Source organism: Capra hircus, chromosome 13 (genome assembly GCF_001704415.2).
Source record: "Capra hircus breed San Clemente chromosome 13, ASM170441v1, whole genome shotgun sequence".
NCBI lineage: Eukaryota > Metazoa > Chordata > Mammalia > Artiodactyla > Bovidae > Capra > Capra hircus.
In genome coordinates, this window is record NC_030820.1 from 77,350,357 (window position 1) to 77,375,063 (window position 24,707).

General features: G+C 47.7%; 1 protein-coding gene across 1 annotated transcript in view; it reads right to left on the reverse strand.

Moving 5' to 3' along the window:
• Nucleotides 1-1,892, reverse strand: part of B4GALT5 (beta-1,4-galactosyltransferase 5) — a 75,365-nt gene extending 73,473 nt beyond the window's left edge. Inside the window, exon 1 of the mRNA XM_018058009.1 lies at nt 1,738-1,892. Within this exon, the coding sequence (XP_017913498.1) occupies nt 1,738-1,852 (115 nt within the window). The 5' untranslated portion in view covers nt 1,853-1,892. The remainder of the gene's footprint in view (nt 1-1,737) is intronic.

Genomic DNA, 24,707 nt, shown 5'->3' on the forward strand with positions numbered 1-24,707 from the left:
AAAAGGCACTAATCATTACTTCAATCCTAAAGGGTTTTTCTCTAGTTAAACCATCAACCCTTTCCTAACTTCCAAATAATCCAGACTCTTTAGAGCAAAACTGCCCCACCTCCAACAGCATCTTCTGATCATTTCTCACCTTTCATGCCAAGTCAGGCAAATACATACCTTCCATCTACTCTCTTTCTCAAAAGCTACATACAATAGCTGTTTCTTTTAAAACTCTCCAAGCATCAACTACAATGGTAAGTACCTTAAAAGAGTATTTATCTACTTCCAGCTTTAAAACCCTATGAGGTTTTTTCATCCTAATGCACACCCCCATTTTACAGAGGAGAAAAGCTGAGGCTAAGTAACTTGCTCAAGGTCATACTGGGCAGGGACCACAATCCAAGTCTGACCTCCAAGTTCCCTGACCTTAACCCTCACGCTGCTACTTCCTTCTGGTATCTTTCTTCTCCTCCCTTTCTCCTCCCTGATGTCTGCTCTGTGGTCTTAGACAGCGTTTACTTGGGCAGGGCTCAGTTTCTCCAGAGCTGCCTTTCCTTTAAAGGCTAAGCCTTTGAGAGAAGAATCAGCATCCATTCCATCTTTTCTCCACGCTCCTCCTTCCCACCTGCACCATTTCCCCAAGGCCCTCGTCACAGCCCCTCCTCTAGGGCCGTCCACCCCCGCCCCGACCCCAGAACAGGTCCCCGTCTACCCTTAACGCCAGGAGAGGCCAGAAGTGGAAGAAGGGAAGAAAGGAAGAGGCCACAACAGCACCCCTTCCCCCAAGACTTCAGCTGAGAAGAAACTGGCTGAGGACCAGAGAGGGGTGGTGAGGGCTGGGGAAAGATAGGCAGGAGGGCAGGGAGCGGGAATGACAAGGGTGTGCCCTTGGGGGTAGGCGGGGCAGGGGAGGGGATGGAGTGGCGGCGTGGGACGCTCCTGGGCTTGCAGACTGAATGGGGGGGGTGGAACTCGGGGGGGAGCGGGAGGATGGCCCCCGGCGAGGAAAGGGATCTGGCCATTCCGAGGAGGCTGTGTGCGTTGGGGCGGAGGACCAGGAGGAGGATGTAACCAGGGAAAGTGGAGGGAAGAAAGGGCAGGGAGGGGGAGCGAGCAGGAAACGGTAGAGTCGCCGGCAAGCGGAGAGAAGGATGGATGGGAACCGGGATGGTGGGACTCCGGGAGAGCCCAGCACCCGGGCTCCGCGGGGAGGGGCGGGCGGGCTGCGGGGGGGTTCGGGGTCCGCGGAATGCCGGGAACCGGGGCTGGAGGAGACCCCGGGGCGGGAGCTCACGAGGCGAGCAGCGGGAAGTGGAGGTTCTGGGGAGGCCAGGGCCAGAACAGGGGGGGTCCCAGCACGAAGAGGGTGTGTGTGTGTGTGTGTCGGTGTGTGCGCGCGCGCGCGAAGGCACCGTAGGGTTAGCGCGGGGAGATGGGGCTGAAGGAGGGCAGGGGGTGGGCGGGAGGCTGACGGGGGGGTGGGAGCTCCGGAGCCCGTCGGGGTTCAGAGGGCGGGAAGGTCCTGATCCCCCGAGGGCCCGGCTTGTGGCGGGGGGAGGGGGGTCTCCCGAGGATCGGGCCGGAGTCCCCGTGGTCTTCCAAGCGCCAGGCTCCGAGTCCCCTCCCAGCCGGGTGTCCTCCCAAAGCCGGGGTCCCCCGGGGCGGGGCGGTGGGTTCCCGGAGTTCCCCCCCCGCAGGAGATCAGAAGGGCACCCCCCACCCCGGGGCCCCGGATCCCGCTCCTACCTATACCCGGCGCCACATAGACGAAGTAGAGCAGCGAAGACGACAGCGAGAAGAAGAAGAGCGCGGCGAGCAGCGAGCGGCGCGGCAGCCGCAGCAGCCCCCGGCGGACGCGCATGCTGCAGCCGGGCCGCCGCTCGGGCGCCGGGCCGGGCCTGCTCCCGCCGCTCCCCGTCCGCCGCCTCCCGGGCCGCCGCCGCCGCCGCCGCCGCGCGGGCCTTGGCCTCCGCCTCCCCGGCCTCGCCGGCCACCTCTTGCCGCCGCCGCGCCCTCCCAGCCGCCGGCCGCCGCGGGCCGGGCCACATGAAGCGGGCGGGGGCCTGAGCGGCCCGGCGGAGAGCGCAGCGGCGGGGGCGGGGCGGGGCGGGCCGCGGGGGCGGGCCGGGGGCGGGGCCAGCGCCGCCGGGCACCGTCGCAAAAGACCCGCGCGCGCGCTCACAGCGCGCTCCCCACGCCGTGCGGCCCCCCGCGGCGGCCCGCGGGGAACGTCGCCAAATGGCGACAGCCCCTCTCACCGGAACGGCCGCCGCCCTGGATTTTGGGGAGCGTCGCTGAAGTGCCCGTCGGACGCCCCCAACCTGGGAGCCCAGGGCAGTCTGCAATGTCTGACGTTGGTCACCCACTGCGACAGGAGAGTGGGGATTGTAGGCACGGGGGCTCAGTACACACTTTCATTCAATCATCCATTCGGTTTACCGTTTATTGCAAGTCAGACGGGTGAGTGAGCATGTCTTGGCGCTCGGGATGCTACATAGGACAAAACAGGCAAAATCTCTTTCAAATGGGAGGAGAAAAAGAAAGATCAATTAATAATGTCAGGTACTGATAAGTGATGTGAACACAATAAAACAGGAGAATATGTTTGAGGGGGACTAACGTCAGGGAAGCCCTCCCTAAGGAGTCACATCAAAGGGTGAACAGCAGTTGCCAAAGCCCTGAGGTTAAAAAAGCTTGATCTGACCCCAGGTTGACTCAAGACCAGCATGGATAAAATCCAAGGACAGGTTGTAGCTCTGGGCAGATTCCACATCCCAAAGACTCCTAAGGAGTTTAATGGTAACAGTCATCAAAGGGAAGACTTGCCTTTCAGAGGCACTGGCCTTTACTTACCTCATTAATTCACCCCCAACAACCTTGAGATGTGTGCTCTTATTCCTATTGTACAAATGAAGAGAGGCTCCTGGATGGAGAAGCAATCCACCCAAGCCTTGCAGTAAGGGATTAAATAAAAAATGACTCAGACTTCCCTGATGGGACAGTGGTTACGAATCCACCTACCAATTCAGGGGACATAGGTTTGATCCCTGGTTCAGGAAGGTCCCACGTGCTGTGGGGTAATTACGCCCGTCCGTGCACGACAACTGCTGAGCCCGCGCCCTAAAACCACAGCAGTAAGAAGCCCCCTCTCCGGCAACTAGAGAAAGCCGCATAAGCCAAAAATGAATAAATAAATAAAATCTTTTAAAAATGATCCATCCCTCAAGGTACCCTTGACCAGTGAAAGTGAAGTTGCTCAGTCGTGTCCAACTCCTAGCGACCCCATGGACTGCAGCCCACCAGGCTCCTCCGTCCATGGGATTTGCCAGGCAAGAGTACTGGAGTGGGGTACCATTGCCTTCTCCACCTTTGACCAGTAGATTGTAGATTTTAAGTGCCTCAGCATTCCATCTGGACCCTAATTCCTATCCTGAAGACAAATTTGTATCCTCCTGTGTGGGATAGTATGCGGCCATATCCAAGCAATGCTTTATGATCAGTCTCAGGGCAAAGTAGAACCTGCCTCAGCCTCAGTGGGCCGCTAGCTGAACTGCAGAGCCAAGTATCCCCTTGGAATGCCAGAGCAGTCAGAGGAAGAAAGGACTTTGCAGGGATTCTGTGAAAACCAACAGTTATCCTGCTTTGTATTCCTAAAGTGGTTTATACTTTTCACAGTGTTTCTTTGGCTCTTTAAATGAGGGCTCTAGAGTCAGACTGTCCTGGTTCATTGACTCCTGTCTCCTGCATTCTTAGCTGAACATAACCTTAGGCAAGTTACTTAACCTCTCTGCCTCTCTGCAAAATGGTGGATATTATCAGTAAGGACTGCATCAGATTGTGGTGAGAATTAGAGTAATACATGTACACTAGTTCTCAGCTGAGCAATACCCCTGAGAAATGGGATGAGAGAGAAGAGGCTTGAACAACAAAAAAGAAAAGCAAACATTTTGACTCAGACAGAAGTGAATTCAAATCTTAACTTGGTCTCAACTGGCTGTGTGACCTTGAGCAAGTCACTTCACCCTTTGAGCCTCTATTCACTACCTGTGAAATGGGCCCAGTGGATGCCCATCCTATAGGGATGTACTGCAGGGTAAGTGAGATACAGAGGTGAGGCCTTAGATCAGAAATCTCAAACTAACTGGAATAATCTGACCTGCCATTTCTTTTGTTTGGACCATGCAACACTGCCTCCCTCCTAACTCTGTCTTTAATGAATGTTTACAAACACATAGAAAAGTTCAAAGATTAGTACAAGGAACAACTGTACACTCTCCTCCTGGACTGTTCTTTTTCCAGATTTAAAAACAAATTTATTTGTATACAATTTGTAAATGTTACTTTCCATTTACAGTTATTACAAAATATTGGCTTTGTTCCCCATGTTGTACAATATACCTTTGAGTCTATCTTACATCCAATAGTTTATTCGTCCCACTCCCTCATCCCTATATTGCCCCTCCCCCTATTTTTTCAGATTTATCTATATTCACATGTAGTTTTTTTTTCTGAATTATTTTAGTTGCTGCCTTATTGGTACTTCATGCTTCAGTACTTCCACAGGAAATCCTAAGAAAAAGCACGTTTTCCTACATAACCGCAAAAATATTACACCTAAGAAAATGATCAGTTATACTACAGTGAACTGTAATATCCAGTCCATTCCCAAATTTGGACAGGGAAGCCTGGTGTGCTGCAGTCCGTGGGGCTGCAAAGATGTGGACATGACTTAGCAACTGGACAACAACAGTAATTCCCAAATTTCCCCCTGTGTTTAAAAAATATCTTTGGGACCTCCCTGGTGATCCAGTGGTTAAGACTCCACACTTCCACTGCAGGGGCCATGGATTCATTCTGGGTACTAAGATCGCACTTGCCCCACGGTGCAGCCAAAGAGAAAGAAAGAAGGAAATAGCTAGAAGATATGCAAATGGCCAATAAGCACATGAAAAGATGCTTGCATTTATTTGTCATCTGAAAAATGCAGATTAAAACCACACCTTGATACAACATTGGCTGCTGGTTCAGAGGAAAAAAGGGAACGTCTAGGGCCGAGCCTGGAGGAAGTGTACCTTGAATGGCAGAGCAGGAAATTGTGACTCTGCCAAGGAGTCAGAGAGGTTGGAGGCTGGGTGTTCTGGAAGCTGAGGGAAGAGGTGCCCCTGCATTTGTGAGTGGAATCAATAACCATCCTTGGATGAATCCTTTGGAACCCGTCCCTGCATCACTGCATGTTGGTAAATGATACTCATAGGACTGACTTCCTCAGAGTGCTGCTAGGTGGAAAGATCTCAGGGACTTGAGTACCTCTAACCATGCTGGGACAGGGAAAAAGAGGGTCTGGCCCCTCTGTGGGCTTCCCAAGTGGTGCTAGTGGTAAAGAACCTGCCTGCCAATGCAGGAGACATTAGATCCCTGGGTCAGGAAGATCCCCTGGAGGAGGAAATGGCAACCCACTCCAGTATTCTTGCCTGGAGAATCCCATGGACAGAGGAGCCTGATGGTGTATGATCCATGGGGTTGCAAAGAGTCAGATCCAAAATGGGCTCCAGTTAGGAAGTGGGTGGCAGGGATCTAGCTGACTCAGAACAAGTGTCCTCCACAGAAGGATTCCCTTACCATCTATCTCTACCCTAGCCTAGGTGGGCAAGGAATTCCCCTGTTCCCCGTGAAAAGAGATAGGGAGACCCTCCCACATCTGGACTATATACTGATGACCAATCTCCACCCAGATTCATCTGAAATAACAGAGCATTGATTGGTTACTTTTGCAAATGGAAGGAGAGGGGAAAGATGGTAAAATCTTTCCTCCACACCTCCTTTCATCTCCAAGTCAGGTTTCCAACTCACTCAAGCATTCATTCATTCATTCATTATCCAGTCTCTGTGTCAAACAAGCTCACTGCTTTCTGGTCTCTGCTCACATGTTACCTCCTCCAAGAGATTTTCCTCTAAAATATTTTTCTTCTCGCACCCAGAACTCTTTATCTCCTTACCCAGTTTCTTTTCCTTCATGTTAATTTTCATCCTTGACACCACATGTATGTCTTCATTTGCTCCTTTTCTTGGAACATAAGCTCCATGAGGTCAGAGATTTTGTTTCATTCTCTGCTGAATCTTTGCACCCAGCACAGGACCTGGCACACAGCGTGCGTCAGCACTCAGTCGTGTCCGACTCTTTGGGACCCCATGGACTATACAGCCCACCAGGCTTCTCTGTCCATGGGGTTTGCCAGGGAAGAATACTGGAGTGGATTGCCATTTCTTCCTCCAGGGGATCTTCCCAACCCAGGGATCGAACCCTTTGTCTCCTGTGCCTCCTGCAGGCAGATTTACCCGCTGAGCCACTTCCCTGGTGGCTCAGACGGTAAAAGCACCTGCTTGCATTCCGGGCGACAGAGGTTCAGTCCCTGGGTTGCAAAGATCCTCTGGAGAAGGAAATGGCAACCCACTCCAGTATTCTTGCCTGGAAAATTCCATGGATGGAGGAACCTGGTAGGCTACAGTCCATGTCCGGAAGAGTTGGACACGACTGAGCAATTTCACTTTCCAGTGGGTAGGTGCTCAATAATTGTGGAAGGAGGGCTGAATTAATAGCAGATGTGCAAAGAGCGCATCTGGGCATGACGAATGCGCGAGTGACTAAGAGGAGGTGCCTGCAGCCGGTGGCAGTGGACAGGACAGTGCGTAACTGCAGCACAATGCGGGACTCCCACAGCAGCAGTCTGGGGAGGTGGCCTGTGAGATTCTAGGTGGCCTTTGAAAGGGAGTTGAGACCTACGTGCTCGAGGGGCAGGGAGGGGAGGCCAGCCTACCTGGAGCAGCTGGTTCCTCCAAGGAAAATGGGCCCTGACCCTGTAGCTCAGCAGAGGCCTCGGAGTCAGAAAGATCTTGTGACCAACAAGTTCTGCCTCTTTTTGACCCTGACTGCATGACCTTAGCAAGTCATTGTACCTCTCAGAGCCTCCACGTCCACGTCTGTAAAATGAGAATCTGAGCTCCTTCTTCCTGGGGTTGCTGTGAGGATTTGAGAGAGTGTCTGTTAAGAGTCTGGCGTGTCGCAGGCTCTCAGTCAGTGGGAACTGTCCTGTTCTTACAGTCCTATACTTTTTTTTCCTGTGGGCCATAGGGAGCCCTTGAAGGTTTTGGAGGAAAGGAGTGACCTAAAGAAAGGTGGAGGGCGGTGGGGCCTGGGGGTCCCTGGAGAAATTCCAGGAGAGTGTGAGTTGGGCCTCACATGCTAGTGTCTGACTCTTTGCGACCCCATGGACTGTAGCCTATCAGGCTCCTCCATCCATGAAATTTCCCAGGCAAGAGTGCTGGAGTGGATTGCCATTTCCTCCTCCAGGGGATCTTCCCGACCCAGGAATCGAACCCGGGTCTCCCACATTGCAGGCAGACGCTTTACTGTCTGAGCCAGCCAGAAATAGCACCATGCCCTCCCCAACCCCTCAAGCTCTCCTGTTCCAGGCACCTGCCCTGAGGAAACCATTGCCTAATCCATAAATACTAATCACCAGTGGCGTGATAACATTACACAGCGGTGACAGCTGAGTTCACCCTCCCAGGGGCAGTGAGTAGATAAAGATCGCTGACATGTCCTAACTGCTTTCCAGGCCCCAGGAGTCTTGGCATTGATTACTTGTGGTGCCAGAAACCCCTGCTGAGGAAACCCTGACTGGGAGGTTCCCCCTGGTAAGCTCCAGCTAGGTAGTCCATCAGCCCTTCCAGAAGAAACTGAGGCACAGAGCAGAAGAAACAGACATCATTTCTTGCCAGCAGCTTTAAGAGCCAGTGGGTCCTCCCACCCCTCCACCACAGTGCTCCACAGACCAGCGGCCCTACTGGTTGAGTCCCAAAGAGAGGAAAAAACTCCCCCGAGCCCACCAGGTGGGGATGAACATATAACCTGAGCAAGAAATAAGACTTTCTTTTAAGCCTCTGAGATACAAGGGCTATTTGGGTTTGCTTTGATTTTGTTTATTTAATACCTATTTATTTATTCATTTGGCTGCGCTGGGTCTTGGTTATGGCACACAGGACCCTCGATCTTTCTTGCAGCATGCAGAACTCTTAGTTGCGCCACGTGGGAGCTATTTTTCTGACGAGGGATTGAACCCGGGTCCCCTGCATTGGGAGCTCAGAGTCTTAGCCACCCGACCACTAGGGAAGTCCCAGGTGCCCTGGTCAAGGCCCTGGCAGAGGTCCCCACTGCCAGGCAGCATCAGTCGTGAGATCCTGGAGAGAGCAAGCCTTCAGACAGTCTAGCCCCCAGCTGTCAAGTCATCCTCGTTTACACCATGACGTCTGGGGTGGTTTGCTGCAGCAACAGGCTCTGTAACAGTGCCGCTCTGCGTGTGCCCTGCGCATTAGGGCAAGACTTTCTCCAGAGCACATTCATGTGAGTGCAGCTTGCTGAGCAGTAGGAATGCACCTCTTCTGATGAACTATTTCCAAATTGTTCTCTGAAACGGGTGTGCCAATTTACACTCTCTGCAGCAGTGAACAAGGATTTCATGACTTTCTGCCTCACCCACAGTTTCTATGATGAGATTGTTCCAGGGTTCTGTCCCTCTGCCATGAAATCCCTCTGAAGAAAGAGAGTAAGACAGGAGGAGCTGGCATAACAAGTTAGCAGAAGTCCTCCAGTAGCATTGATTCTATAGAGCGCTCTTTGCCATCAAAAGACTGATTCATTCCCCCTTTCTACATTCTGATCCTTTTTTCCCTACCCTGAACGGCCTGGCCTAGGGCATCCCTGGGTCGCTTCCGAGTGTCCAGTGATAGAAGTGATTTACATTTATCAAAGTAGGTGCCAGGCATTTTTTCTAAATGCTACAAGAAGAAAGTGGAGGAGGAGGAGGAGAAGTATAAGTACCAGTATTTACTGAAATTTTTTTTTAGCTACTTAACATCCATTCACTTCTGCAACAGCTCCAATTTCCTCCTCCTCTTGCTTTCAGTCTGTTGGGTTCTCTGAACTCTGGACTCCATTTCTGACTCGTTAGGTGAGCTAGCCTGGTTAGTCAGACTATTGTATTCCTCTGGTAGTAATAATTGGTTCAGGGTTGGGTAGACCCATCAGAGCCAATGAGACTCAATTCCTAGACATTTAAATTTGTGCTTTTGAAGAGCTGACTTTCCCCGCCATGCTAGACATAAATATGAAAGGTTGTGAGGCCGGAGCAATGGCAGCCATTTTGTCAACATGTGGCACCTAGGGATCAAGCCAGCATGTGAAGAGTAACAAAGAGAAACTGAGTCCTGATGACATAATTTCAGTCACAAATCCACCTAGTCCTGGCCTGCCATTCGCTCCCCCAACCCTGTCCCCTCAGTTTTCTACCTGCTGAGGTTTTTCCATTTTGTTTTTAACTGAAGTATAACACACACACAGAAACGTACACATATCACAAATGTATAGCTCACTGAATTTTTAAAACTGACTATACCCATTGAACAAGCACTTAAGGAAAAGGACATCACTGGTTCTCACTTGTGTAAGTAGAATCATAGAGCATATTCTTTTATGTCTGACTTCTTTTGTTCAGCATTATATTTGAGATTCAATCATACTGAGGAGTGAGGTTGAAAGTCATTCATTTTAACAGCTGAATAGTATTCCACAGTTTCTTATCCAATCAGCTGTTATCAGGAATTTGGGTAGTTTTTAGCTGGAGGCTGCTATAGATAATGCTGCTGTAAAATCTTTAGTGTAGTGGCTCTGATACTAGTAAACTACTCTCTTGACCTAATGTATAAGTAGGACTTTCAACTCAAACTGGCTTAAAGGAAAAAGGAATTTATTGCCTTACATGACTATAATGGCCTGAGGCAAGTTTACATGGCTTCAGGCATAGCTGAATCCAAGGGCTCAGGGTAATATCATCAGCACACAATTTCTCTCCATATATTAGCTCTGCTTTCCTTTGGGTTGGCTTCATCAGATTCATCTGTTGACCAGCCCCTGAGAAGGTGGTCCCCACAGCTAAGGGAACTGCACCCAGAAAAGAGTATTTGTGATCAAGTCTAATTGGCCTGCTTTCAGTCACATGATCATCCCTGAACCAGTCGCTGTGACTAAGGGGATGGAGGGTGCTGATTGGCTGGACCTGGTCACATGCCCACCCCTAGAGCCAAGGAGCAAGAGGAGCTTCATATGAACCATGTGGCTGATAGTGGAAAAGCGTGACTCACCAAAGGCAGACCAACTGTGCAGTTGCTCCAGTGGAATAGATGCTGAGTAGTGACAGCAACAGATAGCTGTGGACTCTACTAAGCTTTCTTATGCCTTCATGACTCTACATGCTCTGTTTCTGCTTCCTGGAAACCTTGGGTTCTCATCTCTCTTCATCCTTTGAGACCCAGCTCAAATTTGTTTCCCTGTTATGAAATCTCCCAGAATTCTGGGTCTGGATACTCAGATGGGTGCTCTTGACCTCGATTTCCCTCTCCTTCTATTGCAAGAGACTCAAAAGCTTGAAATGACATTTACCAGACTCTCCTGCAGCAAGGAAGTCAATGGCACATTAAGCTCTGTCAACTAGATGTATTTGCGTGAAATCTGAAGGGTGAAAGGGAGGCAGTGGTCCTCTCCCTGTGGCTGTGACAGCTGGCCAGCCAGTCCTAGAAGAGGGGAGGAGTATGGGCAGTGGAGTCCACCACCTAGTCCCCAGTTTGGAGGGCGCGAGGAGTAGGAGGTGGGTGGTAATGGCAGGAGCAATAGCAGTTTGGTGACCTCTGAAGCATGGCGTGGTGGAAGAACCTTAAAATTAAGTCACCCTGACCACTCTTCCCGCCCTCCTGGCATTTTTGCAAGCACCAAAATCCTGTATCAGATCCTTTTTTGGGACTTCGCTGGTGGTCCAGTGGCTAAGACTCTGTGCTCCCAATGCAGGGGCCTCGGATTCAATCCTTGGTCATGGAACTAGATTCCACATACTGCGAGCAAGACCCGGTGCAGTCAAATAAATAAGTATCTATTTTTTTAAAATCTGTCTCTGACTAAAATAACTGGAGTGGTTTCTATTTCCTGAACTACCTCCTGACATAAAATTCTCCTATGTAGAATAGTCAGACACTTCTATGAGAGCACCAATCACACTGTTTTATATGCAAATAAGAGCATGTGGGTGTATATGCACATGTGTGTACATAATAAAACAAGTGCTTAAATAGCACTTACTCTGTATCAGGTGCTATTCTAAGCACTGTGTAAAACAGGAACTTACTTAATCCTTACAACAACACCTTGAGGTAGATATTATCACCCTCATTCACAGAAGAAGAAACTTCAGTCTAGAAGGATTAAGGAACTTGCCCAAGGTCACACAGCTGGTTTTGTATGAGTTATGTGATGGTTATGGCTAGATTATACATTTCCTTGAGGACAAGAAAATGTCTCTTTTTCATCTTTGCATTCTTTGTGCCTAAAACTGGGCCTGTCACATGGTAGATTTTTAGCAACTATCGGTTAAACGAATAAAACTGTTTATGAACTCAACTGACTCTGCTGTAGGAAAATGAACAATTACCCCTTTCATTTAATCATTTTAAAAATGTTTCAAGGTTTTTCTTTTCCCTCTAAAGCATGGATAAGCAAACTTCTTTTGTAAAGGGCCAGGTAACAAATATGATTAGTTTCGCGGCACATTCAGTCTCCATCACAGCCACCTAATTCTGCTGTTGTAGCACGGATGCAGCCATAGGTATGCGGCTGTGTTCCAATAAAACTTTATTTTCAAAGATAGGCAGTGGGCCAGATTTGGCCCATGAGTTGTAGTTTGCTAACCCCTACAACAGAGAATGAGTTTTTAATGTATCAAAGTGTTTACTACAGATTATCACACTTAGTAGAAATGCATCAGTACTTTAATTTTTACTTTGCTTTGAAAAATGTTTTTTAAGCTACCACCTTTAAGTTTATCCCATTTATTTCCTTCAGTATATTAAACTTCCTGGAACATAGTTTTCATCATGTCACTCTTTTTATCAAAAAAACTTTAGTGGCTCTCTCTAGCTCACAGAAGAAAGTATAATCTTCATTTGACCTTCAAGACCCCCCCACAACCATGACCTGGCCATTCATCTCTGTCCTCCCTCCAAGGTGTAAGTGGGGATGGAGAGGAAATAGGTCAAGTTCTATACTGAGGAGCGTGCTTAGGTAACATTCCATGACTCTACACAGGAGACAGGGTTTCAGCTAACATTCCTTGAGTTTATACAGATGAGGAAGGTCTATGCTGCTGCTGCTGCTGCTGCTAAGTCGCTTCAGTCGTGTCTGACTCTGTGCAACCCCATAGACGGCAGCCCACCAGGCTCCCCTGTCCCTGGGACTCTCAAGGCAAGAACACTGGAGTGGGTTGCTATTTCCTTCTCCAATGAATGAAAGTGAAGTTGCTCAGTCATGTCCGACTCTGAGCGACCCCATGGACTGCAGCCTACCAGGCTCCTCCATCCATGGGATTTTCCAAGCAAGAGTACTGGAGTGGGGTGCCATTGCCTTCTCCAGAGTAAGGTCTATAGACATTCCATAACGATAAGCAATGAGGTTCTGCAAACATCCAATGATTTTATAGAAGCAGGTGTTCTGCAAACAGTACAAGATTCAAACCACAAAAAGGGGCTCTGCAAACATTCCATGATTCTGTATATATAGGAATGTTCCTCAAAAACAGTCCATAATTCTATATACGGGAAGGAAAAGTTGATCAAACACCCTAAAATTCTATACACAGCAAGAGCTCTGTAAACATTTTATGATTTCATACCTGGGAAGAGACAAATATTACATAATTCTATAACTAGAAAAGAGCAGTGTCACTCTCCCTTGATTTTCCAAGGTGTTTTGCAAACTGTTGGTTATCCCAGAGAGGGATCTGCAAGCAATTAATTATTCTACTTGGAGAAAGGTGTTCATTTCCCAGATTCTACCTAGAACAGGGATGCTCTGTAAAGATTGCATGGCACCAAACACAGGAAACTCTGTGTGCAGTTAATGATGCTACAGATAGGAGGGTGTTCTGTGAATATTCCTTGATTTCACACAGAGGAGGGAGCAGTCTGCAAATATCTCTTGATTTTATATGTAGGAGGGGATTCAGAACACATTCCAAATTTTGCACAGATGAAGGGAGTCCAGCAAATGCTCCTTGATTCTGCTGAGAAGACAAAGAATCTCTACAAATATCCCTTGATGTTACACACAGGAGGGTTTGGAAGCAGTTTGTGATTTAATACACAAGCTCAGTGAGTGTCTGGGGATTCTGTGGGCTTGGCAGTGGGCTTGGCAAATCTCATCTTAGGAAGGAAAGCTGGGGGATGGGCAGTTTTATCAAAGAACACCAAAGGCCAAAGCCCAAAGTCCCTAAATATTTCAAGGGTGCATAAAGATGTTTGAGGCCAATACTGACTCCAAAATATAAAAAGAAAACAGTAGAAAATGAAATTAACATTTAATGAAAATATCTACAAAATATAATATTAGGGACTTCCCTGCTGCTACAGTGGACAGGAATCCGCCGAGCAATGCAAGGGACACGGGTTCGATCCCTGGTTCAGGAAGATTCCACAAGCCCTGGGGCAACTAAGCCTGTTTGCCCCAAGTACTAAAGCCTGTGCTCCACAAGAAAAACCATGGCAGTGAGAAGTCCATGTACTGCAACAAAAAGGAGCCACAGCTTACCACAACTAGAGGAAAGCAAGCCTGAGTGCATCAAAAAACACCCAGCACAGCCAGAAATAAATAACCATAAAAAAATACATATAATGTTAGGTCCACTAGTCATCTGCCTCTGAATTCTCATGGTTGCCTCTGATTGTATCTACTGAGCCATGGGGAGGCATTTTGTTCTGCTTAACAGGAAGTGACGGAGAAGCTGATGGCACCCCACTCCAGTACTCTTGCCTGGAAAATCCCATGGACGGAGGAGCCTGGTGGGCTGCAGTCCATGGGGTCACGAAGAGTCGGACACGACTGAGCAACTTCCCTTTCACTTTTCACTTTCATGCATTGGAGAAGGAAATGGCAACCCACTCCAGTGTTCTTGCCTGGAGAATCCCAGGGACTGGGGAGCCTGGTGGGCTGCCGTCTATGGGGTCACACAGAGTCGGACACGACTGAAGCGACTTAGCAGCAGCAGCAGCAACAGGATGTGCATGGGGCCTTACAAAGTAACAGTGCCAGCGGCCCAGGAAAATCCTAAAATGACCTGACCCTAGATGGGAAAGTCGCTGGAAAGTTCCCGTGGGAAGGTCAGAGGACTCTCACGTCCAACCCACTTGCTGCCCGCTGCCAGCCCAGCTCCTGAACAGAGCGCTGACATTCCAAAGCTGGGCTCAGTTCATTCTCTGCTGAGATGCAAAAATACCCCAACTCCCAGGAGACACACAGCTCCAAATATCACCCCCGGGTTGGAGGAAAGGCCACCATGTCCGCAACAGGGAAAGCCAATTAGCCAAGGGCATTATGTTGCAGCAGGTGTCTGAAGCAATCAGACAATTGTCACGGTCTCAAAAAGGAAAAACAGCTGTGTCTGCCTCGCCCCCATTGCATCCTCTGAGCCAGCAGCAGTGCTCTGGGCAGAGTGACGAGGGCCAGAGGGAGACGCTGTGGCTGCAGCTACTCCCCAGGGTCACAGGCGGGGATGAGGAGTCTTGATCAAAGGCAGTGAGAGATCATCTGAGTCTGGGGTCTAAACAGCCTGGAGCCTGGCCGTAGTCAATTAGCCGTATGGCAGCAGGTGTAATACTGCCCTGAGCGAGAGGCTGCAGGATGGTCAGAGCTGAGAGCAGTCCCTCCACTTTCTGAGCCCATGCCCAGTTTCAGAGAACATAAAAGCACCTCCATCTCCTTGGGCTTCATTTAGATTTCAAAAGAATTTTTTTTCCCTCAAACTCTAAAATGATTAAAAGAACACATGAAAGAATATCTTTATGATCTTGGAGAGCAAGGGATTTCCTAAACCAGGCATGAAAGGCATAAAGGAAAAGATTAGCCTATTGTACTATTAATACATCAAAATTGAGTATCCTTCTATGACAAAGGGCCCCACAAAGGAAAAAGACGAGCAACAAGCCAGAGAAAATACTCACAATCAATCTAACAAAGAAATTACATCCAGAATTTATAAAGAACTCTTACAGATCGATAAGTTAAAAAAAAAAAGACCATCACCCCAGTGAAAAAGGACTAAAGGGTTTGGAAAGCATTTCTGCAAGCAGAGGTAATCCGAGGGGACCGTAAACATGAAAATATGTCTGCTCTAGAGACAGAACAGTGAAATACAAGCTAAAGCCAGAGTCAGATACTGTTTTACATCCAGAGACTGACAGAAGTTCTGCTTCTAGATACACACTCCAAAGAAATTCTGGCAAGCAAGCGTAAGGAGATACATATAAAGGTGTTCATTGTAGCACGGAGTATAATAATGAAAAATTACTGGCAACCTAAATTAGCTATTAGGGGAGCTAGGGGGAAAAGTGGTTTTTTTGGTCAATAATGACATACTATGCAACAGTTAAAATGAATGAAATGAAGCTTTGCTAGAGAGAACAGCAAATGAGACATACAGGAGAACATTTGGAGGAATTTAAAACATATAAACAGTGGAACTATAAATACTAATATATATATATATATATATATATATATATATATATGGAAAAGGGCTTTCTAACTATGATTCAATGTCCAGAGGCCATAAAAGATTGATTGAGGACTTCCCTGGCCATCCAGTGGTGAGACTCCGGGTTCCACTGCAGGGGGTGCAGTTTCAATTCTTGGTTGGGGAAACTAAGGTCATGCATGCTGTGCGGTGTGGCTAAAAAAAAAATTTTTTTTTTTAAAGATTGATAAATTTTGCTATGTTAAAAAAAAAAAGAAAACTTATGGCAAGGAGAGAGAAAGAGAAAAAGAAAAAAAAAAACCCCACCAGATGCAGTCAAAACACAAATGACAAGCCAGAAAAAAATTCTTGCAACTCATCCCACAAAGAACTACTCTCCCTCATGTAAGAAGAGCTCATAGAGACAGATAAGAAAAATGGACAAAGGATGTAAACAGTTCATAGAAAAGGGAATTCGAATGACTGTTAAACATCTGGAAAGCTGTTCAGCCTGTCTCCTTCTAAGTAGTGCAAATTAGAACTACAGGAACCACCATGTTCCATCTATCACACTGGCAAAGTTCCAAAAGCTTGATAATGCACTGAGTGATAGGGGTTTGAGGCCGCGGGAACCTTCATAATTCCTGGTGGGGTATAAACTGGTTCAACCTCTCTGAAGGGCAATTTGGCAAAATCTATCAAAATGGTAAATGCATATACATTTTGATCCAGCAAGTTCATTTCTGGGAATTCGTCCTACAAATAACCTTGCATATGTGTGAGATGACATTTGTATAGAATTATTTATTTTAAAAAAATATGAGTCACAAAAGCAAAATAAAGACAAAAAAATATTACCTATTAAGAGGAGTGTGCATGCTTGCTAAGTCGCTTCAGTTGTGTCCGACTGTTTGTGATGCTATGGACTGTAGCCCACCAGGCTCCTCTGTCCATGGGATTCTCCAGGCAAGAATACTGGAGTGGGCTGCCATGCCCTCCTCCAGGGCATCCTCCCAACCCAGGGACTGAACCCAGGGTTCTTATGTCTCCTGCACTGGCAGGCAGGTTCTTTACCACTAGCACCGCCTGGGAAGCCCTAAAATAAACTGGGATCCACGCAGTAACAGAATATGATGCAGGGGTCTAAAAAAAAGAAAATGATGACGCTCTCTATATACTGGTATGCAAAAATCTCTAAACTACACGGTCATGTGAAAAAACAAGTGTGATATCTACCGTATATAAACACAGTAGGAAAGCAAGACTATATATTTGTATTTGCATGAAAATAAACAGTAAAGCTTGTTGCAGAGGGGGAGGACCATATAAATCATTCATTACCCATTTATTAAATGGATAAAATGGATTAAATGCCTAAATAATGAAAACACACACATACACACACACATACAAATCAGTTCATGCTCTTTCCCTGCTTGAAAACCTCCAATAGCCACCCCTTGACGGAGAAGGCAATGGCACCCCACTCCAGTACTCTTGCCTGGAAAATCCCATGGATGGAGGAGCCTGGTGGGCTGCAGTCCATGGGGTGGCTAGGAGTCAGACACTGAGTGACTTCACTTTAACTTTTCACTTTCATGCATTGAAGAAGGAAATGGCAACCCACACCATTATTCTTGCCTGGAGAATCCCAGGGACGGGGGAGCCTGGTGGGCTGCCATCTCTGGAGTTGCACAGAATTGGACATGACTGAAGCGACTTTAGCAGCAGCAGCAGCCACCCCTTGAAGTCACAGTAGAATTCAACACCTCCCTGAGGCCTATAGACCCTGCAGGATCAGGTACCTACCAGCCTTCCCCTCTGACCCCCGCTGGTCACCCTATCCTCACCTTTCTTCTCTTTCTCTATATATGATCATATAATTGTGTGACTGGAAAAAAAAAGTATAAAAAGCTATCAGTTAGAGCCCTCATACACAGCCTGGTAGAGTGCAAATGGCACAGCCACATTAGAAAACAATCTGGTAGTTCCTCAATTGGTTCAACATAGAGTTACCACACGACCCAGAAGTTTCACTCTGAGGTATACTCAGAAAATATGTGAAACTATGTATCCACACAGAAACCTGTACATAAATGGTCATAAGAGCCAAAGGGTGGAAACCTTAAGTGCACATTACGCAGTGAAAGGAATGAATTTGAAAGGGCCACATACTGTATGATGTCAGCTATATGACATTATGGAAAACGCAAAGCTATGGAAACAAGAGGGTTTCCCCGATGACTCAGTAGGAATGAATCTGCCTGCAAGGCAGGAGGCGCAAGAGACGGGGATTCCATCCCTGGGTCAGGAAGATCCCCTGGAGGAGGACATAGCAACCCACTCCAGTATCCTTGCCTGGAGAATCCCCCTGGTCAGAGGAGCCTGATGGGCTACAGTCCCTAGGGTCGCACAGAGTCTGTCACGACTGAAGTGACTTGGCACGCATGCATACATCATTGTACATTTCTCCCAACCCATAGGATCTGCAATAAGAGCAAACATACAGGCCTAAGGTAAACCTTCGGGTAGCCTTCGGGTGATTATGAAGTGGCCGTGAAGGTTCATCATTGATTAAAAAGAAAAACAAATGCACCTTTCTGGCCAGTGATGTTGACAGTGTGCAAGCCTACGAATGGGGGGGGGGTAGGGTGGGGGAGTTTATGTAAATCTGTACCTCCCTTCCAATTTTGTTCTTTACCTAAAACTGCACTTAAACAAAACAAAACAAAAATTAATATGCACCCAAACACATTCCTCAGGAGGGAAAAAGACATAATTTTAAACTATATATATAGTTAGAGTTACTGACAGAGGTGGAACAGAGAGTCACCTGGAACCCCACCAGATGGTAAGTCATGAGCTGCAAAGAGCTCCCAGGAAGGACTGAGTGAGCGGTGGATAAGCCAATTCGAATGTGTCCTTCCACTGCTCAAACTCTCCCATAGCTCCCAGGCACCCTCGAGAGAGAATCTGAATACTCTTTGACAAGTCCGGCATGGCCTGGCCCTGCCTGCCTCTCAGTCCTCCTTACCGCTTTCCGCTCAGTTTCTTTTCTCAGGAACGTGGACCTCACCGGTTTTCTCTTTGTCTCTTGCATGAGCCTCTCTCTCTCCGTCTTTCTCTCTCCATCCCCCCCACACCCCCTTTTCTCTGAAAACCTCCCCTCTTTTCCCACTCTCTGAAGCTAACATACACCCACACACCCTGCCAGGTTCAGCTCAGAGCGCACCTCCTCCGGGAAGTCCTGGGAGGTTACAGCTCCCACGGAAGCCCAGGGAAGGGACCCAGCTGCCAGTGGGAACAGCAAGGATGCAGCCTGTGTGGCTGGAGGGGAGCGAGGGAAGCAAGTGACGGCTACCAGAAGCAATGTGGGCTGGGGGCCATTGCAGAAGACCCTGCTGATCATGAAAAGCATTTTACTCTGAGTGAGCTGGGAGCCGGGACAGTCTTTGTGCAGAGGGTCAGCATCTGACTGAGGTTTCCTTTGGCTTCTGGGGAGTGGCTGGCAAGGGCAGAAGCAAGAAGACCCAACACCCTCAATCAGAATTAACCTCTGCTTGGTCTATGGGCCCAGGATACATGCACGGACTGCTTTTAAAAAGCAAAAGTCTTCACTTCTGCTTCGTGTTCTAGCTGACTATAAGCCGCAGGTGCTGAAACATGGTGGTTAACACATCTGGGTTGAAAAGTCCAGCCTCTCCGCCTAACAATTGGGTATTATTTAGTTTGTTGGAACCTCAGTTTTTTCATCTGTAAAGTAAGGTTGATAAATTACACTGACCTCAATAAAGCTATCGTGAGGATGAAATGAGCTAATCCATGGAAAGCCTGCCTGCAGCCTGGTCAGTCTCAGTAGATATTAGCTTTGATTATGAAGTGTCTGTCTGCACGACTATAACAAGAACTCTGTGTGGATTTAACCTGGGTGTGCTGAAGCAGCTCTCAGGCTAAGTTTGCTGGAGGTCCAAGCCTCTGCTGACTGCAAGTGGTCTCCCCACCTCCCCAGTCCTGCTCCTCCGCCCCCTCCTTCCTATCCTCCTCCTTTTCCTTCTTGGGTTGTTGTGATTCTTGCAACAGTTTCCTGCAGAGTCTTTACGTGTTAACACTTCCAAAGGACTCCAGTGATCCATGGGTTTCCTGGACAGATGAAAAGACTGGCGGAAACATCAACTACAGGACGGAGGGGCTGGGGGTGGGGCCTCGGAGGTTTTATCTAAGGCACATCAGGATAGACAAAGGGGGCCCAGAAAGCTTAAGCCACTAGGCACCCGGTGAAAGCGTTAGGGACGGAACTGGGGCAGGTACCCAGGTTTCTTCTCTCCAGGGCTGAGGTACTTTGGTTTCCTTTTATAAATTTTTAATTACACAAGTAAGGCAGTCTCCTCATTTTTGAAAAATTCAGGTGAATGTAAAAAGTGTCTTAACAACCCGTGCCATCTGCCAACATTCTTTATCCAGGCGCCTGCTCTATTTTTCACTGAAGCCTCAGTTTCCACTTGACATATCACCCACTGGAAAGCAAGAGGGCAAGTAGTTTGATCTGCTCTACTCCTAGCTGTGGTTTGGGTGTAGTGCGGGTACAGTCGGTGCTCGATAAACACTGTTCCCTGGCAGTCGGTCCAGTAGTTAAGACTCCCTGCTTGCAGTGTAGCGGATGCAGGTTCAATGCCTGGTCAGGGAGCTGAGGTCCCACATGTGGTGTGTCGCAGTCAAAAACTAAAGTAAATAAACAGAAGAACAAATGAGACCCTTGCCTCCTCCTCAAAAGGCAAACGCTATTATCAGCTTGGCTTTTTCACCCATCTAGACCAGCACCATCCAATAGAACGTTCTACACTGATGAGCTAGTCTGTGTCCACAGTGTCCAATATATTAGCCATTGGCCACAGGTGACTTACTAAGCACCTGTATGTGGCTGATGCCATGGAGACACTGAATTGTTTATTTAACTTTAATTAAACTTTTAAAATGAACTTATATTTAAATGTAAATAGCTACGTGTGGCTACTGACAACCAGCTCAGACGGCGCTATCTCAGACATTTTTCCCTGTGTATTTACATATTTATGTTACCCACAGACTGTCTTGCATATTTGTGCTTTGCATCTATGTTCCTGTTTGTGTGTCCTTTGGCTTCTTGCTTTTTGTCACTGAAGATTATATTTTGGAAGTCTTTTCACATCAGGCTGTATAAATCTGCCCCTTTCTTTTGAACTGCTGCTCAGAAATCCACAGTGTGGGTCTACCATAACTTGTTTAGTCATTCCCTACTGAGAGATATTTAGACGGCTTCCCATTTGCCATTATTAAAAATAGTGCTTCAATAAATGCTATCATTCCTATCTCCTTGGGCACAAATGTGACCTTTGCTGTCTGGTGAATATCAATAATAATAGCTATTTAAAATAGGTAACTAATGAGAACCTTCTGTATAGCATAGGAATCTCATTGCCCACAGGAAACCTAAATGGGAAGGAAATCCAAAGAAGAGAGGAATATGTATACATGGTGGCTGATTCACTTTGTGGTACAGCAGAAATGAACACAACATTGTAAAGCAACTATACTCCAATAAAACATTTTAAAATAATAATAGTTAATGGCAACCCACTCCAGAATTCTTGCCTGGAGAATCCCATGGACGGAGGAGCTTGGTGGGCTACAGTCCACGGGTTGCAAAGAGTCGGACACGACTGAGTGACTTCACTTCACTGTAATTATAGTAAAAATCACTTGCATTTATTGAGCCTTTAGTATGTACAAGGCATTGTGCTAAGCCCTGTACATGCATTAAATGATTCAATTCTTATTCCACTCTAAAAAGGGAGGTTTTATTATTATCCCCATAGTACAGAGACAGAAGCTGAGGCAGAGAGAGGCTCAGCAGCTTGCCCAGAGGCACACAGTCAGTAAGTGGCACAGCCAGAATTTGAACCTGGGTGAGTTGTGTGTTCAACTTCAGTTTTCCAAGCTCCTGCCAAACTGCTGTGCGGAGGGTATGCATCAGTGTACACACAGACGCGGGCCAGGCACCTGCAGGCCTGAACTGCCGCCTCGGTGGTCTCTTTTCAGAGCGGAGAGCCTGCGTGAGACACGCAGCCCTGGAAACTTGAGGGCTCGGCCAGGCGGCCGTTCGGATCTGTTATCTGGGCTGCGGGTGTGTCCCCAGCAGTGAGCTCCCGGTGACACGCCCGCATCTTGCCCCCTTCCCTGAGAGGTCCCAGGCCTTCCTCCCCGACCAGCAGTGAGCTGGATGACATAAAGATGGGAGCAAGAGAGAGGCGGAGAGAGTGGCAGGCAGACTTACGCAACCGGTGGAAAGCGATATAGGCCGACTTGCTGATTGGAAACAAACAGAATAGGAGTCAGGCAGAGGTTTCCTGGAATCCAGGTCTAGGAGCTGCCAAACGCGGGCCTCCTCTCCCAGGAACAATTGAATGTCACTGGGGTAACTGAACACTGCTGGAGACAGAGGCCGCCTGCCCACAGCCTCACAGAGCAGCCTGTGTGCGCCAGGCCGGGCTCCAGAGGAAGAAAGGGCCTGGCGAGGCGCCCCGTGGGGCCATCTGAGGAGACGCTGCACTCTCTAGACCAGCAGACGCTGCTGGTCCTGCCTTTGCTGAAACCCATCTGGCGGGCCAGCGGCTGGGGGATTTCCAGGGCGAGTCTCCGGCACATCTAAGGAGCAGAGCTCTAGCACAGTGTGGTCATTCAGTCACTCAGTCATGTCTGACTCTCTGCGACCCCATGGACTGCAGCATGCCCAGCTTCCCTGTCCCTCACCGTCTCCCAGAACTTGCTCAAACTCACCATTCAATCGGTGATGCCATCCTACCATCTCGTCCTCTGTCGTCCCCTTCTCCTCCTGCCTTCCATCTTTCCCAGCATCAGGGTCTACTCTAGCACGTTGGGCAGCCCTTGAACTCAGAAGCCAGGATACCTGAGTATCAGGATGAACTGGGGAATGACCCTGGGCTGGGCATAACCTCTGAGTCCTCTCCTTATTGGAAAGAAAATAAAAACAGGAGAACAGGTTCAAATGGGATTGCTACAAAGGAGATAAAAATGTTATAAGCCCCAAACATGACTGAGGTCCACCAACGTTTTAGATAAAAATCACTTGGTAAATATCTGAGGGCCACACAGTCTCTGCCATAACTGCTCAACTCTGCCATCGGAGGCTAAGGCAACCATAGGCAGCAAGAAAACAAACAGATACAGCTGTGTGCCAATAAAACTTTATTTTTGTATACTGAAATTTGAATTTCATATCATTTTCACGTGGCACAAAATGTTGTTTGGCTTTTCACTCTTTTTGACCACACTGATCAGCTTGTCGGATCTCAGTTTCCCGACCAGGGATTGAACCCTGAGTCACAGCAGTGAAAGCCTGGAATCCTAACCACTATGCCACCAGGGAACTTTCAGCTTTTGAGTTTTGTAAACCATTAAAAAATGTATAAAGAAACCTTAGCTCAAAAAAAAAAAAAAAAAAAGGAAATCTTAGCCCTAGAGGTATACAAAAACAGGTGATGTCCTCCCAAAGGACCCGGCTTTGGTGTGCAAGCAGGCTTTTAATTTATATTCAACCATAAATATGTCACTGGAGAATCAAACTATAAATCTCCCATCTAGGGAAACAAGCAAACAGGCAGCAGGCTCAGCACAGAGTTAAACACAGTATCTGGCACATGTAAGTGCTCCAGAACATTAACAATGATCACACCGAGGGGAACACTTAGAATATGTAAAAAGTCGATACAGGTGACTGTGCATGCATGCTAAGTTGTTTCAGTCATGTCCAGCTCTCTGCAACCCTGTGGACTGTAGCCTGCCAGGCTCTCTATCCATGGGATTCTGACCCAGCAATCGAACCCTTGTCTCTTATGTCTCCTACATTAGTGAGCGTGTTCTTTACCACAAGTGCCACCTGGGAAGCCCCATAAGACTTTAGCAGGTATAATAATAGTAGTATTTTAGAAAAAAAAATTTTTTTTTTCCGGAGCTGAGAAAGGTTTGTTGCAAGAGCCGTGCAAGGAAGACAGGTGGCCCATGCTCAAAAGGCCTGAACTCCCCTGTGGGTTTTGGGGAAGAATGTTAATAAGCAAAATTTGAGAGGTGGTCTGCAGGATGTGTGATCTTCCTCTGATTGGTTGGTGGTGAGGTAACAGGATGGTGTTCTAAGAATCTCAATCATCAGCTTTCTGGTTCCAACCAATCTGGGGTCCAGGGCTTGTGCTCAGCCTGAAGTTGTCATTCTGCATCATGATGGGGGCTTTAGTTAGTGTAGAAGAACTCAGAGATACATACCAGATTGTCATGTGAATATGTCCTTGAGGAGGAACCAGGACCCTCCCCATCCATAGCTAACATTTATTAAGTCCTTGCTCTGTGCCAAGCCTTGTCCAAAGCACTGTACTTATATGCATGTATTCACTGATCACTATAATCCTATTTTTAGGCCCATTTTACAGATGGGGAAAGAAGAGAAATTAAACAGCAAGGCTAGAAGCTTCACCATAGAATCTAATTCCAGAGCCCACATTTGCTTATACCCAGTGATATTTCTAGGCACCCTCTGCTCTGGGGTGGGGAACCATTGTTATAACCATTTTACAGAAGAGGAAAGTGAAGCTCATAGCAGTCAAGTAAATTGACTTAAGAGTATACGATTAGAAAGGGGCCTCCCAGGTGGCTCAGTGGTAAAATAATTCACCTACCAATGCAGAAGACACAGGGAACAAGGGTTCGATCCCTGGGTCAGGAAGATCCCCTGGAGAAGGAAATGGCAACCCACTCCAGTATTCTTGGCTGGGGAATCCAGTGGACAGAGGAACTTGGCAGGCTCCAGCCCATGGGGTTGCAAAGAGTCGGACACAACTGAGCATGCACGTATGCTATTTACGGTTAGTAAAAGTAGAGTCAGGACTTGATTCCAGAGTCGGTGATCTTAACAACCATCATGTAATGTATATAAATATTGCTTTTCCTAGCACAATTTGTGATATCATAATTGATCAAATCTCGTTTCAGAGACATTCACGTTATCTCCAGGTTTAACTTTCCGTGTTGTGAAGCACACCTTCAGTTCTTAAAATAAACCTTTGA